We start from the raw sequence: 15,706 nt of genomic DNA on the forward strand, positions 1-15,706 counted from the left end.
GAATAATGGCGCACCCGAGTCCCAGTTGGGGCTTCCTCTTCCAACAAGCCATGCACTGGGGGCCAGAGAAGGCCCCGCTGGCTTGCTCATGCACGGGCTCCACCTCCTGCTGGAGCACCTCTGGAGACTCCAGTGGCGACCAAGTGCAGGGCCCCATGGGCCAAGGCCCTGCCTGCTCGCGTTTCACTGACTCCCGGCCTCGCTCCTTGGCTTTGGCCTGCGACTCACCCTCCGCTTCCTCTGGGCCCTGACCCTCCCGTGTGTGTCACTCCCCCTCCCACACAAACTCTTCCCCAGCAACCAGTTGCCCCTGCGTCCTTTCCTCATGGTGATTCTGCCTCTCGCTGCTTTCCCTCTGCAGGACGTCATGTTGCTGTTGCTCCATTCCTTCAACAAACAGCGCTTCGGCCTCCACCCCCTCCTGCCTTCCCACGTCTGGTTCTTGAAAACTCCCCTCCCCTACTAGCACTCCCACTTTCAGGCCCTACAACGTCCTCCCTTGCAGCTGCTGCTGCTGCTGCTGCTGCTGCTGCTGGGGCTGCTGGGTTCCCTAGTCCAGTAGAAGCTCCGCCCCCCTCCAACAACTGCTCTTCAGTCACCACCTCCTCCCTCCACAATAGCGGATTCCCCAAGAGATGCTTCCTTGCCACCAACACCTCACCCTTATCCCACAACCCGCACCACTTGCAGGAGCTCATCCCCTTCAGCACAAACGGCTCCACTACCACCTATCCGCCCCGTGGTCCGTGCGCCTCCGTGCTCAAGGCTCAGCCCTCTAACGTCCTCGCTGGACCCTAGGCTCCTCATCGTCTACCAGGTGGTCTTCGGCCACCACCTCCTCCTACGTGCGCAACGCCAGCTCCTGCAAAATCTTTCCCCCTTGCTCCCGCTTCTTCCCCCAACACCCAAGCTCCCACTGCTCCTCCCTCTGTGTCCCCTCCTGCACCTTCGGCTCCCCCTCCTGCACTAATTGCTACTTTACCAACACCAACCCCCGTCCTGCTCACGTTCTACCTCCAGATCTGTGCAAAAAAAACGCCTCCTCTTCCGCCCCACACCTGTTCCTCTGCTGGCACTTCTCCAAAGATCCTCCCCTGCCAGCGCCAACTGTACGTCCAGTGCCAACTCCTTCCTCACCGCCGTCAGCTGTCAGCTCTCGGCTCGGGCACAACCTCCTCCCCGCCTACCAGCTCCTCTTTCACTACTTTCCACCTAGTCCCCTTCCCTCCTCCCTCCCAAGACCTTGTCCCCGAGCCTCCTCCACATCCACCTAATGCCCCATGGCCTCATCCCGCCGTTCCATCTTTTGTGTCCCGGCCTGTCCTCTGAATCCTCCTCCTCCACCACCTCCCCTGTAGTCCTCCTCCTACTCCCACTGCACTTTCGTATCTGTACGCTGCTGGACTTCCAGTCATCGCCCTCCACTTCATCACAGGGAAAAGCCAAAACCCTACTCCAAGGCCCCCCAGTCCGCTTCCACCAGCACTGCGTCCCCTGACCTCCCCTCGACCACCAGCCTGCGGTCCTCCAGCTCAAAAACTCCAGTACTGTCCCCACCCTCAGCCTGGGGAGCATGCAATTCCCACCACGCTTCCAACAGGAACGGGAAAGCATCCTCGCCAGGCACAACTGAGGCAGGCCCGGTCACGCCCTCCTATCTGCCACTGCACCTGGGAGCCCTGACAGACTCTGTCAGGTCACGTGGCCATTTGGAAGCAACGGCAAAGGAAGGGGCCTGGGGAGCCCCTGAGTGCACAGATACCGCCTACTCGCCACACAGCCTTCGTCCTCAGTCTAGCACCTACGTAGCAACAGGTGTTGGAAACACACAAACTGTACAGATGGAGACGCCCAGCATACGCTGACGGGCCCGTACCGGGATTCTGGCTGATGACCCTGAGCCGAAGCTGCCTGGGTGAGGGAACAGCTTGGTGAAGTCAGAATGCGGCACGCACGGGGCTGTGATGGGGCAAAGGGAGTCCGCAGGCCACGCCCAGCCCACTCATCACCCATCTCCTCCAGTCAGCGATGGGACCCGGGGTCAGGATTCCACGTGCACTGCACATGTGAATGTCGGTCCAGCTGATCTGCTTAAGAGCGGCACGTGACCCCTGCCACAAAAGACACAGACACGGAAGCACTGCTGAGAACTTTATGTGCCTTCCCCGTCACTCAGGTACATGAGGGAAACTCTCTGCGCCCACATCCACAGGCGATCCCTTGGGCAGCCTTTGTTCCTGTGCCAGAAAACCACACAGAATCCTTCAGCCGCCAGTGGCATGGGAAGGCTGCGCCCAGGCCGTGTCCTCCCTGGCCCAATTGCGCAGCCTGCCCAGCTCACTTCCCGCTCCCGAGCGTCCCCCAGGACTCACTCCCAAGTGAGCAGGCCCACACCTGCACCCCCAGGCACGGGCACACTACCCAAAGTCGTCTTTGGCCACTCTGTGACCCATGCTGTCCCCCAGTCATCGCGCCCTGCCCTTTCAGGACCCCGCCTCCTCTCCCTCCCCCAGGACAGCCAAAGTGTGCCACCGGCAGTGAGGTGGGGTTGGCTGAAGGAGCCCGGGGCTTAGATAGGTACCCCGGGCCTCGGGGCTGAGAAGAGGTGCAGCATGGCAGGGTAGGACTTTTCCTGCAGAGCTGAGAAGGGGGGCCAGGGTGCACAAGGCGCCCTGAGTGCTTCGGGGCCCAGGTAGGGGAGCGCCCAAAGTGCCAGAGGGAGAGAATTGCAGAAACGCGTTGAGGCATCCTGCTTCCGGTAAGTAAGCACTCTGAGAGCACAGGCCGCCAACCCTCGAGCTCCCCACCACCGTCCCCCCCGCCACACCTGCCCCCCCGCCCCCCCACACCGCCATTTGAAACTTCTCAACAAACCACATGGCGCCCTGGGGTAACATCCAGATTTCCTGAGCCTGAGTTTTCGCTCCTGTTTCTCAGAGGAGTTTCCCAAGTGCAACAACTCACCTGCACACACCTAGCCCACAGGCTCCTCAGCGACGACCGGTCCCTGTCTGGGCTCCCTCCACTGGGGCCTTTGTACCCCTGAGGTAGTGCCTCAGGGGGCTGGGCCACAGGTCCTCACTTATGAGCTGAAATCGAAACAGCCCACGGGAGGGCTGTCCCAGACAGCTCTGCACAAACCCGGGGCCTCCAGCATCACCATTTCTGACCATGGCCCGTGCAGCCTCACCTCAGCAATCTTGCCCGAGCCTGGAAGACTGTGCTCTGACAGCCAGTTGAAGAGGTTGACGCTGGTTGTGTCAAGCCTGCGGCTGGGCGCCCCCCGTTCGTAGTCCCAGAACCAGTGGACCACGGTCGAACGAGTGGCCCGATAGCCTGAAGCAATAGGGACCTGCTAGTGTGGTCCCCTACTTGCCCAGCGTCCACACCCATCTCCCAGCCCACCCCACCCGTTCTGCGTGCCCTCCCACCCCTGCGTCCAGGAACCCCATCTCGCCTGCAAGGCTCAGACGATATTCCTTGATGATCACTTCATTCAGGAAGTAGGGGTTGCTCCGGAAGAAGAACATCAACCTGCAGCGGGTACTTCGGCCCACCCAGTTCCCTCACCTGCGGAGACGTGGTGGCAGGTGTCCTCTGTGCCCGCTGCCTGACTTGGCCTGCTTGCCGGAAGCATCCGCCTCCCTTTCCCTTCCTCCCCCTGCTCCGACCACTCCCACCTTGAGTCCAGGCCCCCACACCTGCCTGCCCCTCGCCCAGCCCAGCCTGACCTCCAGAAGTGACCAAGTACTCAAGCATGTCTTCATCTTGCTCACTGATGATGTCTGATATCTGGGGGTGGTTCCGAATCTGCTCTTTGGTCAAGAAGCCTTCGGAGCCAACGGAATGCACAGCTGAGAGCCACGGACTTCGACTGGACCCGAAACAGAGACTGCCTCGGCCCTCCCACCAGGACCCCGCACGTGTGCCCTCTTCCTGTCCCCTCCCCCGGCTGCCTTTACTCACACAGGCTCAGGACGCTGCTACCCCTGGTGCATGTTCTCCTGAGGCTGCCTGCACTGTGACCGGAGGGCCCCCCTCCGGCCCTCCCGAGACACCTGCCCTTCTGCAGGGCGTGCTGGTGCAGGCGACTCGGGCCTCAGGTTCCCCTGCCCGCGCCCTTCCCTGCCCCTTGGGCTGCCCGAGAAAGCAGCGCGCCTGTCCCGCAGAAACTGTGCCAACGCGCAAGGATTTCTAGAGACCGCTGCTTTGCGAGAAGGCAGTCTCCCTCTTTGGAACTCCCCCAAACCCGCGGAGTGCCATCAAAAGGGTGTGTCTGTGTGTTTGTGGGTGTGCACGTGGCCGGGGATGCACACCTGGGTGTGCCTGTGGAAGGAGGGTGGGAACAGGCTCTGTCGCCTGCCCCCAAAGCTCCTTGGGACCTGATGTGTGACAAGAACACGTGAAGGAACGCGTCCAGGAGGCGGGCGCGGGCCACCCCTCTCTTTCCCGAGGTCCTGGAGCAAACTATCCTTGCGACTCTTGGGGTGCTGCGTAGCAGTGCGCCTTGGATATCTGCCGTGTGGGAATGTTAGCTCGTGCCCACACGTTCTGCGCTGGCGCCCGGAGTCAGCTGTTCCCGCCCTGCTGGGCCCTCAGGCTCCCCGCCTATCATCACCCCGCTCCACCCCTCTACGCGGCCTTACTGTACCTCTGCAGGTGCCAAGCTCTACCCCCCCCCCCCCACACCCCTGCCCCTCGCGCGCCCTGCCCCTCCTCGCCCTCTCACCACAGCGGACCGCCCGGACCCCCACCCCTCCCCCCCTCCCCCCGCCACGGAGAGCATGGGGGAAGGATATGGCTTTGGCCCAGAAACCAGGGATGCACTGGATGATGCTCCGCCTACGCTCTAGAATGGGCTTCCGCCGCTCGGCCGAGGCCAGCTTCACACCAAGGTAGACCCTGTGGCCTCGGGCGCTCTCGGCCCTCAGCTGGCACTGCAGGGCCGCCAGCGCCTCCAGGGGTGGCCGCGCGCTGCTCCCACCTGGCTTCTCCTCTGCCCTTACTGGGGCCTCTTCTGCGGTCAGCTTCTTGTCCCCCGGCCCCACTTCCACCACCTGCGCGAGACCCCGCATGTCCAGCACCCAGCCTGTGTCTGGGTCCCCCGCGCCACCCTCTGCCCAGCCAGGCACGCCACCTCCAGCAGGCTCTTAGGGCCTGGGCTTCTGCAGAGCACCCCCACTCCCCTCGTAGCTATCCTTGGCCAGCCCACCGCCACCTGGCCCTCAAGGCCACCCCCCGCCGCCTTCCGTGACTCCCATGCGCTGCGCTGCCGCGAGATCCCGACAGCCCTGTCACCTGGAGGGCCTTGGCGGGTGCCATGGTCACCCCAGTAGCGCACGATGCACCGCTGATTGCGTGCACAGCCGCACTCGCCATGTTTGCAGGCTCCGCGGCTGGGCAGCTGGCCCGCGACACCGCCCTTACCCACATTCTGTCAGCCTTTCTAGGCCCTGGCCAGCCAAGGCGCTGGTGCCAGTGGGAGCGCGCGCACGCGCGCGCGCGAACCTGCCTGCCTTCCAGTCGCCCCCTAGTGGAGAGGAAGACCAGGGGTCCAGGAGCAGGCTGTGGGCCACGCCCAGCCCGGTGACCTCCTCTGAGGTCCTTCCGGCCCGCGCTACCCTGAGCGGCGCACTCCTAGGCCCCGCCTGTCGGCCCACTTGCTGGGGGCGCCTAACCCTCTCACGCATCAAGCCGGTGCCCACGAAGTTCACCCTCTGACCTTTTCTGGCCCTTCCCCGGCCGTGGCCGCCTACTGTGTGTAGACTGCAGGTGCTGAGGAGGGCTTCTCCCTACCTGTTCACCTCTCCAGGGCACTTTCCCAGGGTCACTCTGCAAGACCCAGTGAGAGGCACAGGGTCGCAGGTCCTGAAGCACAGGCTACTGCTGGCAGGGACCCCCCTGCAGGTGCCAGGGCCAGGCAATGGGAAAGCCTGCCCCTGAAGGAGACTCCAGCCTCCCCTCCAGAGGGACAAGCGCCAAGAGAAGGCAGGCCTCTGAATGGTCTGCCTGTCCATCCGTCACCTTCTCTGTGCTTCCCCTTTCTCTCCCTCTCCCTGTCTTTCCTTGGCCCCACCTGTCTGTTCCCTCCCGACCCGGGGACTCCAGTGGGCTATAGCAACACATTGCCTGAAGTAGAGGAGGCACCTGCTTGTTAACAGGTTGCTCCCTTACAAATAGCACCCCTCTCCCCCTCTGCCCCGCTGACCCGTTCAGGTGTCCCCATGCAGTCGGGAGCTCTCTGTTGCCAACTCTTTCTACGTTGCTTGTCTAAGGGAACCACGGAGATGCAGGCGTGCCCCTTTCAAGCTGAACTGCTGAAGGAAACGAAGCCCTGCTGGCCCTCTGGGAGTAGGAGTGAACGGAAGTGGCTTCTGGTCCGTAGGTCCCCTTTTCTTCAGCTGCCGTGCCCTTGCTCTCGAAAATCCGCTCATGCAGGCTCTGAGCGAGCATGTGGAACCTCTAGCCCCTGTCCTGCAGCACTCCTCGCAGAAGGATCTGTGCAGTACGGACCTTGCTCTGTCTCTGAGTCTGGACTGCACTGTTGTCATGAAGATGAGGCATGTCCCCAAAGGTCTGCGTCTGGCTGAGGTCTCCGCCCCGCCCCCCCCCCCCGCCCCCGAGCTGTTCTGCACCAGGTCTGAGCTCCTGAGCGTTTCTGGGGAATGTCTATGTCCATTCCAAGCCATTCCCGCTGGTGTGTTACTCCTGCCCTACCCTGGCACACCGAGGCCCCTGCACTGGGGCACCGAGGACACAGCCTCGGCCCAGAATCCACACCTGCTCTGAATAATGGCGCACCCGAGTCCCAGTTGGGGCTTCCTCTTCAACAAGCCATGCACTGGGGGCCAGAGAAGGCCCCGCTGGCTTGCTCATGCACGGGCTCCACCTCCTGCTGGAGCACCTCTGGAGACTCCAGTGGCGACCAAGTGCAGGGCCCCATGGGCCAAGGCCCTGCCTGCTCGCGTTTCACTGACTCCCGGCCTCGCTCCTTGGCTTTGGCCTGCGACTCACCCTCCGCTTCCTCTGGGCCCTGACCCTCCCGTGTGTGTCACTCCCCCTCCCACACAAACTCTTCCCCAGCAACCAGTTGCCCCTGCGTCCTTTCCTCATGGTGATTCTGCCTCTCGCTGCTTTCCCTCTGCAGGACGTCATGTTGCTGTTTGCTCCATTCCTTCAACAAACAGCGCTTCGGCCTCCACCCCCTCCTGCCTTCCCACGTCTGGTTCTTGAAAACTCCCCTCCCCTACTAGCACTCCCACTTTCAGGCCCTACACGTCCTCCCTTGCAGCTGCTGCTGCTGCTGCTGCTGCTGCTGCTGGGGCTGCTGGGTTCCCTAGTCCAGTAGAAGCTCCGCCCCCCTCCAACAACTGCTCTTCAGTCACCACCTCCTCCCTCCACAATAGCGGATTCCCCAAGAGATGCTTCCTTGCCACCAACACCTCACCCTTATCCCACAACCCGCACCACTTGCAGGAGCTCATCCCCTTCAGCACAAACGGCTCCACTACCACCTATCCGCCCCGTGGTCCGTGCGCCTCCGTGCTCAAGGCTCAGCCCTCTAACGTCCTCGCTGGACCCTAGGCTCCTCATCGTCTACCAGGTGGTCTTCGGCCACCACCTCCTCCTACGTGCGCAACGCCAGCTCCTGCAAAATCTTTCCCCCTTGCTCCCGCTTCTTCCCCCAACACCCAAGCTCCCACTGCTCCTCCCTCTGTGTCCCCTCCTGCACCTTCGGCTCCCCCTCCTGCACTAATTGCTACTTTACCAACACCAACCCCGTCCTGCTCACGTTCTACCTCCAGATCTGTGCAAAAAAACGCCTCCTCTTCCGCCCCACACCTGTTCCTCTGCTGGCACTTCTCCAAAGATCCTCCCCTGCCAGCGCCAACTGTACGTCCAGTGCCAACTCCTTCCTCACCGCCGTCAGCTGTCAGCTCTCGGCTCGGGCACAACCTCCTCCCCGCCTACCAGCTCCTCTTTCACTACTTTCCACCTAGTCCCCTTCCCTCCTCCTCCCAAGACCTTGTCCCCGAGCCTCCTCCACATCCACCTAATGCCCCATGGCCTCATCCCGCCGTTCCATCTTTTGTGTCCCGGCCTGTCCTCTGAATCCTCCTCCTCCACCACCTCCCCTGTAGTCCTCCTCCTACTCCCACTGCACTTTCGTATCTGTACGCTGCTGGACTTCCAGTCATCGCCCTCCACTTCATCACAGGGAAAAGCCAAAACCCTACTCCAAGGCCCCCCAGTCCGCTTCCACCAGCACTGCGTCCCCTGACCTCCCCTCGACCACCAGCCTGCGGTCCTCCAGCTCAAAAACTCCAGTACTGTCCCCACCCTCAGCCTGGGGAGCATGCAATTCCCACCACGCTTCCAACAGGAACGGGAAAGCATCCTCGCCAGGCACAACTGAGGCAGGCCCGGTCACGCCCTCCTATCTGCCACTGCACCTGGGAGCCCTGACAGACTCTGTCAGGTCACGTGGCCATTTGGAAGCAACGGCAAAGGAAGGGGCCTGGGGAGCCCCTGAGTGCACAGATACCGCCTACTCGCCACACAGCCTTCGTCCTCAGTCTAGCACCTACGTAGCAACAGGTGTTGGAAACACACAAACTGTACAGATGGAGACGCCCAGCATACGCTGACGGGCCCGTACCGGGATTCTGGCTGATGACCCTGAGCCGAAGCTGCCTGGGTGAGGGAACAGCTTGGTGAAGTCAGAATGCGGCACGCACGGGGCTGTGATGGGGCAAAGGGAGTCCGCAGGCCACGCCCAGCCCACTCATCACCCATCTCCTCCAGTCAGCGATGGGACCGGGGTCAGGATTCCACGTGCACTGCACATGTGAATGTCGGTCCAGCTGATCTGCTTAAGAGCGGCACGTGACCCTGCCACAAAAGACACAGACACGGAAGCACTGCTGAGAACTTTATGTGCCTTCCCCCGTCACTCAGGTACATGAGGGAAACTCTCTGCGCCCACATCCACAGGCGATCCCTTGGGCAGCCTTTGTTCCTGTGCCAGAAAACCACACAGAATCCTTCAGCCGCCAGTGGCATGGGAAGGCTGCGCCCAGGCCGTGTCCTCCCTGGCCCAATTGCGCAGCCTGCCCAGCTCACTTCCCGCTCCCGAGCGTCCCCCAGGACTCACTCCCAAGTGAGCAGGCCCACACCTGCACCCCCAGGCACGGGCACACTACCCAAAGTCGTCTTTGGCCACTCTGTGACCCATGCTGTCCCCCAGTCATCGCGCCCTGCCCTTTCAGGACCCCGCCTCCTCTCCCTCCCCCAGGACAGCCAAAGTGTGCCACCGGCAGTGAGGTGGGGTTGGCTGAAGGAGCCCGGGGCTTAGATAGGTACCCCGGGCCTCGGGGCTGAGAAGAGGTGCAGCATGGCAGGGTAGGACTTTTCCTGCAGAGCTGAGAAGGGGGGCCAGGGTGCACAAGGCGCCCTGAGTGCTTCGGGGCCCAGGTAGGGGAGCGCCCAAAGTGCCAGAGGGAGAGAATTGCAGAAACGCGTTGAGGCATCCTGCTTCCGGTAAGTAAGCACTCTGAGAGCACAGGCCGCCAACCCTCGAGCTCCCCACCACCGTCCCCCCCCCCCCCCCCCCCCCCCCCCCCCCCCCCCACACCGCCATTTGAAACTTTCTCAACAAACCACATGGCGCCCTGGGGTAACATCCAGATTTCCTGAGCCTGAGTTTTCGCTCCTGTTTCTCAGAGGAGTTTCCCAAGTGCAACAACTCACCTGCACACACCTAGCCCACAGGCTCCTCAGCGACGACCGGTCCTGTCTGGGCTCCCTCCACTGGGGCCTTTGTACCCCTGAGGTAGTGCCTCAGGGGGCTGGGCCACAGGTCCTCACTTATGAGCTGAAATCGAAACAGCCCACGGGAGGGCTGTCCCAGACAGCTCTGCACAAACCCGGGGCCTCCAGCATCACCATTTCTGACCATGGCCCGTGCAGCCTCACCTCAGCAATCTTGCCCGAGCCTGGAAGACTGTGCTCTGACAGCCAGTTGAAGAGGTTGACGCTGGTTGTGTCAAGCCTGCGGCTGGGCGCCCCCCGTTCGTAGTCCCAGAACCAGTGGACCACGGTCGAACGAGTGGCCCGATAGCCTGAAGCAATAGGGACCTGCTAGTGTGGTCCCCTACTGCCCAGCGTCCACACCCATCTCCCAGCCCACCCCACCCGTTCTGCGTGCCCTCCCACCCCTGCGTCCAGGAACCCCATCTCGCCTGCAAGGCTCAGACGATATTCCTTGATGATCACTTCATTCAGGAAGTAGGGGTTGCTCCGGAAGAAGAACATCAACCTGCAGCGGTACTTCGGCCCACCCAGTTCCCTCACCTGCGGAGACGTGGTGGCAGGTGTCCTCTGTGCCCGCTGCCTGACTTGGCCTGCTTGCCGGAAGCATCCGCCTCCCTTTCCCTTCCTCCCCCTGCTCCGACCACTCCCACCTTGAGTCCAGGCCCCCACACCTGCCTGCCCCTCGCCCAGCCCAGCCTGACCTCCAGAGTGACCAAGTACTCAAGCATGTCTTCATCTTGCTCACTGATGATGTCTGATATCTGGGGGTGGTTCCGAATCTGCTCTTTGGTCAAGAAGCCTTCGGAGCCAACGGAATGCACAGCTGAGAGCCACGGACTTCGACTGGACCCGAAACAGAGACTGCCTCGGCCCTCCCACCAGGACCCCGCACGTGTGCCCTCTTCCTGTCCCCTCCCCGGCTGCCTTTACTCACACAGGCTCAGGACGCTGCTACCCCTGGGTGCATGTTCTCCTGAGGCTGCCTGCACTGTGACCGGAGGGCCCCCCTCCGGCCCTCCCGAGACACCTGCCCTTCTGCAGGGCGTGCTGGTGCAGGCGACTCGGGCCTCAGGTTCCCTGCCCGCGCCCTTCCCTGCCCCTTGGGCTGCCCGAGAAAGCAGCGCGCCTGTCCCGCAGAAACTGTGCCAACGCGCAAGGATTTCTAGAGACCGCTGCTTTGCGAGAAGGCAGTCTCCCTCTTTGGAACTCCCCCAAACCCGCGGAGTGCCATCAAAAAGGGTGTGTCTGTGTGTTTGTGGGTGTGCACGTGGCCGGGGATGCACACCTGGGTGTGCCTGTGGAAGGAGGGTGGGAACAGGCTCTGTCGCCTGCCCCCAAAGCTCCTTGGGACCTGATGTGTGACAAGAACACGTGAAGGAACGCGTCCAGGAGGCGGGCGCGGGCCACCCCTCTCTTTCCCCGAGGTCCCTGGAGCAAACTATCCTTGCGACTCTTGGGGTGCTGCGTAGCAGTGCGCCTTGGATATCTGCCGTGTGGGAATGTTAGCTCGTGCCCACACGTTCTGCGCTGGCGCCCGGAGTCAGCTGTTCCCGCCCTGCTGGGCCCTCAGGCTCCCCGCCTATCATCACCCCGCTCCACCCCTCTACGCGGCCTTACTGTACCTCTGCAGGTGCCAAGCTCTACCCCCCCCCCCACACCCCTGCCCCTCGCGCGCCCTGCCCCTCCTCGCCCCTCTCACCACAGCGGACCGCCCGGACCCCCACCCCTCCCCCCCCCTCCCCCCGCCACGGAGAGCATGGGGAAGGATATGGCTTTGGCCCAGAAACCAGGGATGCACTGGATGATGCTCCGCCTACGCTCTAGAATGGGCTTCCGCCGCTCGGCCGAGGCCAGCTTCACACCAAGGTAGACCCTGTGGCCTCGGGCGCTCTCGGCCCTCAGCTGGCACTGCAGGGCCGCCAGCGCCTCCAGGGGTGGCCGCGCGCTGCTCCCACCTGGCTTCTCCTCTGCCCTTACTGGGGCCTCTTCTGCGGTCAGCTTCTTGTCCCCCGGCCCCACTTCCACCACCTGCGCGAGACCCCGCATGTCCAGCACCCAGCCTGTGTCTGGGTCCCCCGCGCCACCCTCTGCCCAGCCAGGCACGCCACCTCCAGCAGGCTCTTAGGGCCTGGGCTTCTGCAGAGCACCCCCACTCCCCTCGTAGCTATCCTTGGCCAGCCCACCGCCACCTGGCCCTCAAGGCCACCCCCCGCCGCCTTCCGTGACTCCCATGCGCTGCGCTGCCGCGAGATCCCGACAGCCCTGTCACCTGGAGGGCCTTGGCGGGTGCCATGGTCACCCCAGTAGCGCACGATGCACCGCTGATTGCGTGCACAGCCGCACTCGCCATGTTTGCAGGCTCCGCGGCTGGGCAGCTGGCCCGCGACACCGCCCTTACCCACATTCTGTCAGCCTTTCTAGGCCCTGGCCAGCCAAGGCGCTGGTGCCAGTGGGAGCGCGCGCACGCGCGCGCGCGAACCTGCCTGCCTTCCAGTCGCCCCCTAGTGGAGAGGAAGACCAGGGGTCCAGGAGCAGGCTGTGGGCCACGCCCAGCCCGGTGACCTCCTCTGAGGTCCTTCCGGCCCGCGCTACCCTGAGCGGCGCACTCCTAGGCCCCGCCTGTCGGCCCACTTGCTGGGGGCGCCTAACCCTCTCACGCATCAAGCCGGTGCCCACGAAGTTCACCCTCTGACCTTTTCTGGCCCTTCCCCGGCCGTGGCCGCCTACTGTGTGTAGACTGCAGGTGCTGAGGAGGGCTTCTCCCTACCTGTTCACCTCTCCAGGGCACTTTCCCAGGGTCACTCTGCAAGACCCAGTGAGAGGCACAGGGGTCGCAGGTCCTGAAGCACAGGCTACTGCTGGCAGGGACCCCCCTGCAGGTGCCAGGGCCAGGCAATGGGAAAGCCTGCCCCTGAAGGAGACTCCAGCCTCCCCTCCAGAGGGACAAGCGCCAAGAGAAGGCAGGCCTCTGAATGGTCTGCCTGTCCATCCGTCACCTTCTCTGTGCTTCCCCTTTCTCTCCCTCTCCCTGTCTTTCCTTGGCCCCACCTGTCTGTTCCCTCCCGACCCGGGGACTCCAGTGGGCTATAGCAACACATTGCCTGAAGTAGAGGAGGCACCTGCTTGTTAACAGGTTGCTCCCTTACAAATAGCACCCCTCTCCCCCTCTGCCCCGCTGACCCGTTCAGGTGTCCCCATGCAGTCGGGAGCTCTCTGTTGCCAACTCTTTCTACGTTGCTTGTCTAAGGGAACCACGGAGATGCAGGCGTGCCCCTTTCAAGCTGAACTGCTGAAGGAAACGAAGCCCTGCTGGCCCTCTGGGAGTAGGAGTGAACGGAAGTGGCTTCTGGTCCGTAGGTCCCCTTTTCTTCAGCTGCCGTGCCCTTGCTCTCGAAAATCCGCTCATGCAGGCTCTGAGCGAGCATGTGGAACCTCTAGCCCCTGTCCTGCAGCACTCCTCGCAGAAGGATCTGTGCAGTACGGACCTTGCTCTGTCTCTGAGTCTGGACTGCACTGTTGTCATGAAGATGAGGCATGTCCCCAAAGGTCTGCGTCTGGCTGAGGTCTCCGCCCCGCCCCCCCTCCCCCGCCCCCGAGCTGTTCTGCACCAGGTCTGAGCTCCTGAGCGTTTCTGGGGAATGTCTATGTCCATTCCAAGCCATTCCCGCTGGTGTGTTACTCCTGCCCTACCCTGGCACACCGAGGCCCCTGCACTGGGGCACCGAGGACACAGCCTCGGCCCAGAATCCACACCTGCTCTGAATAATGGCGCACCCGAGTCCCAGTTGGGGCTTCCTCTTCCAACAAGCCATGCACTGGGGGCCAGAGAAGGCCCCGCTGGCTTGCTCATGCACGGGCTCCACCTCCTGCTGGAGCACCTCTGGAGACTCCAGTGGCGACCAAGTGCAGGGCCCCATGGGCCAAGGCCCTGCCTGCTCGCGTTTCACTGACTCCCGGCCTCGCTCCTTGGCTTTGGCCTGCGACTCACCCCTCCGCTTCCTCTGGGCCCTGACCCTCCCGTGTGTGTCACTCCCCCTCCCACACAAACTCTTCCCCAGCAACCAGTTGCCCCTGCGTCCTTTCCTCATGGTGATTCTGCCTCTCGCTGCTTTCCCTCTGCAGGACGTCATGTTGCTGTTGCTCCATTCCTTCAACAAACAGCGCTTCGGCCTCCACCCCCTCCTGCCTTCCCACGTCTGGTTCTTGAAAACTCCCCTCCCCTACTAGCACTCCCACTTTCAGGCCCTACACGTCCTCCCTTGCAGCTGCTGCTGCTGCTGCTGCTGCTGCTGCTGGGGCTGCTGGGTTCCCTAGTCCAGTAGAAGCTCCGCCCCCCTCCAACAACTGCTCTTCAGTCACCACCTCCTCCCTCCACAATAGCGGATTCCCCAAGAGATGCTTCCTTGCCACCAACACCTCACCCTTATCCCACAACCCGCACCACTTGCAGGAGCTCATCCCCTTCAGCACAAACGGCTCCACTACCACCTATCCGCCCCGTGGTCCGTGCGCCTCCGTGCTCAAGGCTCAGCCCTCTAACGTCCTCGCTGGACCCTAGGCTCCTCATCGTCTACCAGGTGGTCTTCGGCCACCACCTCCTCCTACGTGCGCAACGCCAGCTCCTGCAAAATCTTTCCCCCTTGCTCCCGCTTCTTCCCCCAACACCCAAGCTCCCACTGCTCCTCCCTCTGTGTCCCCTCCTGCACCTTCGGCTCCCCCTCCTGCACTAATTGCTACTTTACCAACACCAACCCCGTCCTGCTCACGTTCTACCTCCAGATCTGTGCAAAAAAACGCCTCCTCTTCCGCCCCACACCTGTTCCTCTGCTGGCACTTCTCCAAAGATCCTCCCCTGCCAGCGCCAACTGTACGTCCAGTGCCAACTCCTTCCTCACCGCCGTCAGCTGTCAGCTCTCGGCTCGGGCACAACCTCCTCCCCGCCTACCAGCTCCTCTTTCACTACTTTCCACCTAGTCCCCTTCCCTCCTCCTCCCAAGACCTTGTCCCCGAGCCTCCTCCACATCCACCTAATGCCCCATGGCCTCATCCCGCCGTTCCATCTTTTGTGTCCCGGCCTGTCCTCTGAATCCTCCTCCTCCACCACCTCCCCTGTAGTCCTCCTCCTACTCCCACTGCACTTTCGTATCTGTACGCTGCTGGACTTCCAGTCATCGCCCTCCACTTCATCACAGGGAAAAGCCAAAACCCTACTCCAAGGCCCCCCAGTCCGCTTCCACCAGCACTGCGTCCCCTGACCTCCCCTCGACCACCAGCCTGCGGTCCTCCAGCTCAAAAACTCCAGTACTGTCCCCACCCTCAGCCTGGGGAGCATGCAATTCCCACCACGCTTCCAACAGGAACGGGAAAGCATCCTCGCCAGGCACAACTGAGGCAGGCCCGGTCACGCCCTCCTATCTGCCACTGCACCTGGGAGCCCTGACAGACTCTGTCAGGTCACGTGGCCATTTGGAAGCAACGGCAAAGGAAGGGGCCTGGGGAGCCCCTGAGTGCACAGATACCGCCTACTCGCCACACAGCCTTCGTCCTCAGTCTAGCACCTACGTAGCAACAGGTGTTGGAAACACACAAACTGTACAGATGGAGACGCCCAGCATACGCTGACGGGCCCGTACCGGGATTCTGGCTGATGACCCTGAGCCGAAGCTGCCTGGGTGAGGGAACAGCTTGGTGAAGTCAGAATGCGGCACGCACGGGGCTGTGATGGGGCAAAGGGAGTCCGCAGGCCACGCCCAGCCCACTCATCACCCATCTCCTCCAGTCAGCGATGGGACCGGGGTCAGGATTCCACGTGCACTGCACATGTGAATGTCGGTCCAGCTGATCTGCTTAAGAGCGGCACGTGACCCTGCCACAAAAGACACAGACACGGAAG

General features: G+C 62.6%; 2 protein-coding genes across 2 annotated transcripts; both read right to left on the reverse strand.

Moving 5' to 3' along the window:
* Positions 1–1,450: 1,450 nt before the first annotated feature.
* LOC114489360 (testis-specific Y-encoded protein 1-like) lies at positions 1,451–5,444 on the reverse strand. Its single transcript, XM_036017273.1, has 5 exons — positions 5,299–5,444; positions 4,798–5,057; positions 3,732–3,808; positions 3,191–3,336; positions 1,451–1,564 (listed from the first exon to the last, which is right to left on the reverse strand). The coding sequence occupies exons 1-5, from the start codon at positions 5,431–5,433 to the stop codon at positions 1,451–1,453; spliced, it is 732 nt and encodes a 243-aa protein (XP_035873166.1). The 5' UTR covers positions 5,434–5,444.
* Positions 5,445–8,919: 3,475 nt separating this feature from the next.
* Positions 8,920–12,228, reverse strand: LOC114489362 (testis-specific Y-encoded protein 1-like). Its single transcript, XM_036017274.1, has 7 exons — positions 12,083–12,228; positions 11,582–11,841; positions 10,515–10,590; positions 10,242–10,353; positions 9,976–10,121; positions 9,751–9,874; positions 8,920–9,019 (listed from the first exon to the last, which is right to left on the reverse strand). The coding sequence occupies exons 1-6, from the start codon at positions 12,215–12,217 to the stop codon at positions 9,761–9,763; spliced, it is 843 nt and encodes a 280-aa protein (XP_035873167.1). The 5' UTR covers positions 12,218–12,228; the 3' UTR covers positions 8,920–9,019; positions 9,751–9,760.
* Positions 12,229–15,706: the final 3,478 nt, after the last annotated feature.

Source organism: Phyllostomus discolor, unplaced genomic scaffold (genome assembly GCF_004126475.2).
Source record: "Phyllostomus discolor isolate MPI-MPIP mPhyDis1 unplaced genomic scaffold, mPhyDis1.pri.v3 mPhyDis1_scaffold_19, whole genome shotgun sequence".
In the NCBI taxonomy this organism is placed as follows: Eukaryota; Metazoa; Chordata; class Mammalia; order Chiroptera; family Phyllostomidae; genus Phyllostomus; species Phyllostomus discolor.

Bases quoted from the DNA above. Each gene is read 5' to 3' on its own strand.
- LOC114489360 (XM_036017273.1), bottom strand. From the start codon at position 5,433: ATGTGGGTAAGGGCGGTGTCGCGGGCCAGCTGCCCAGCCGCGGAGCCT. The intron at 5,058-5,298 runs GTGACAGGGCTG...GGTCTCGCGCAG, and splicing joins CACCCGCCAAGGCCCTCCAG to GTGGTGGAAGTGGGGCCGGG. The intron at 1,565-3,190 runs GTGAGGCTGCAC...CATGCTCCCCAG, and splicing joins GCTCGGGCAAGATTGCTGAG to GCTGAGGGTGGGGACAGTAC.
- LOC114489362 (XM_036017274.1), bottom strand. From the start codon at position 12,217: ATGTGGGTAAGGGCGGTGTCGCGGGCCAGCTGCCCAGCCGCGGAGCCT. The intron at 11,842-12,082 runs GTGACAGGGCTG...GGTCTCGCGCAG, and splicing joins CACCCGCCAAGGCCCTCCAG to GTGGTGGAAGTGGGGCCGGG. The intron at 9,875-9,975 runs GTGAGGCTGCAC...TTTCGATTTCAG, and splicing joins GCTCGGGCAAGATTGCTGAG to CTCATAAGTGAGGACCTGTG.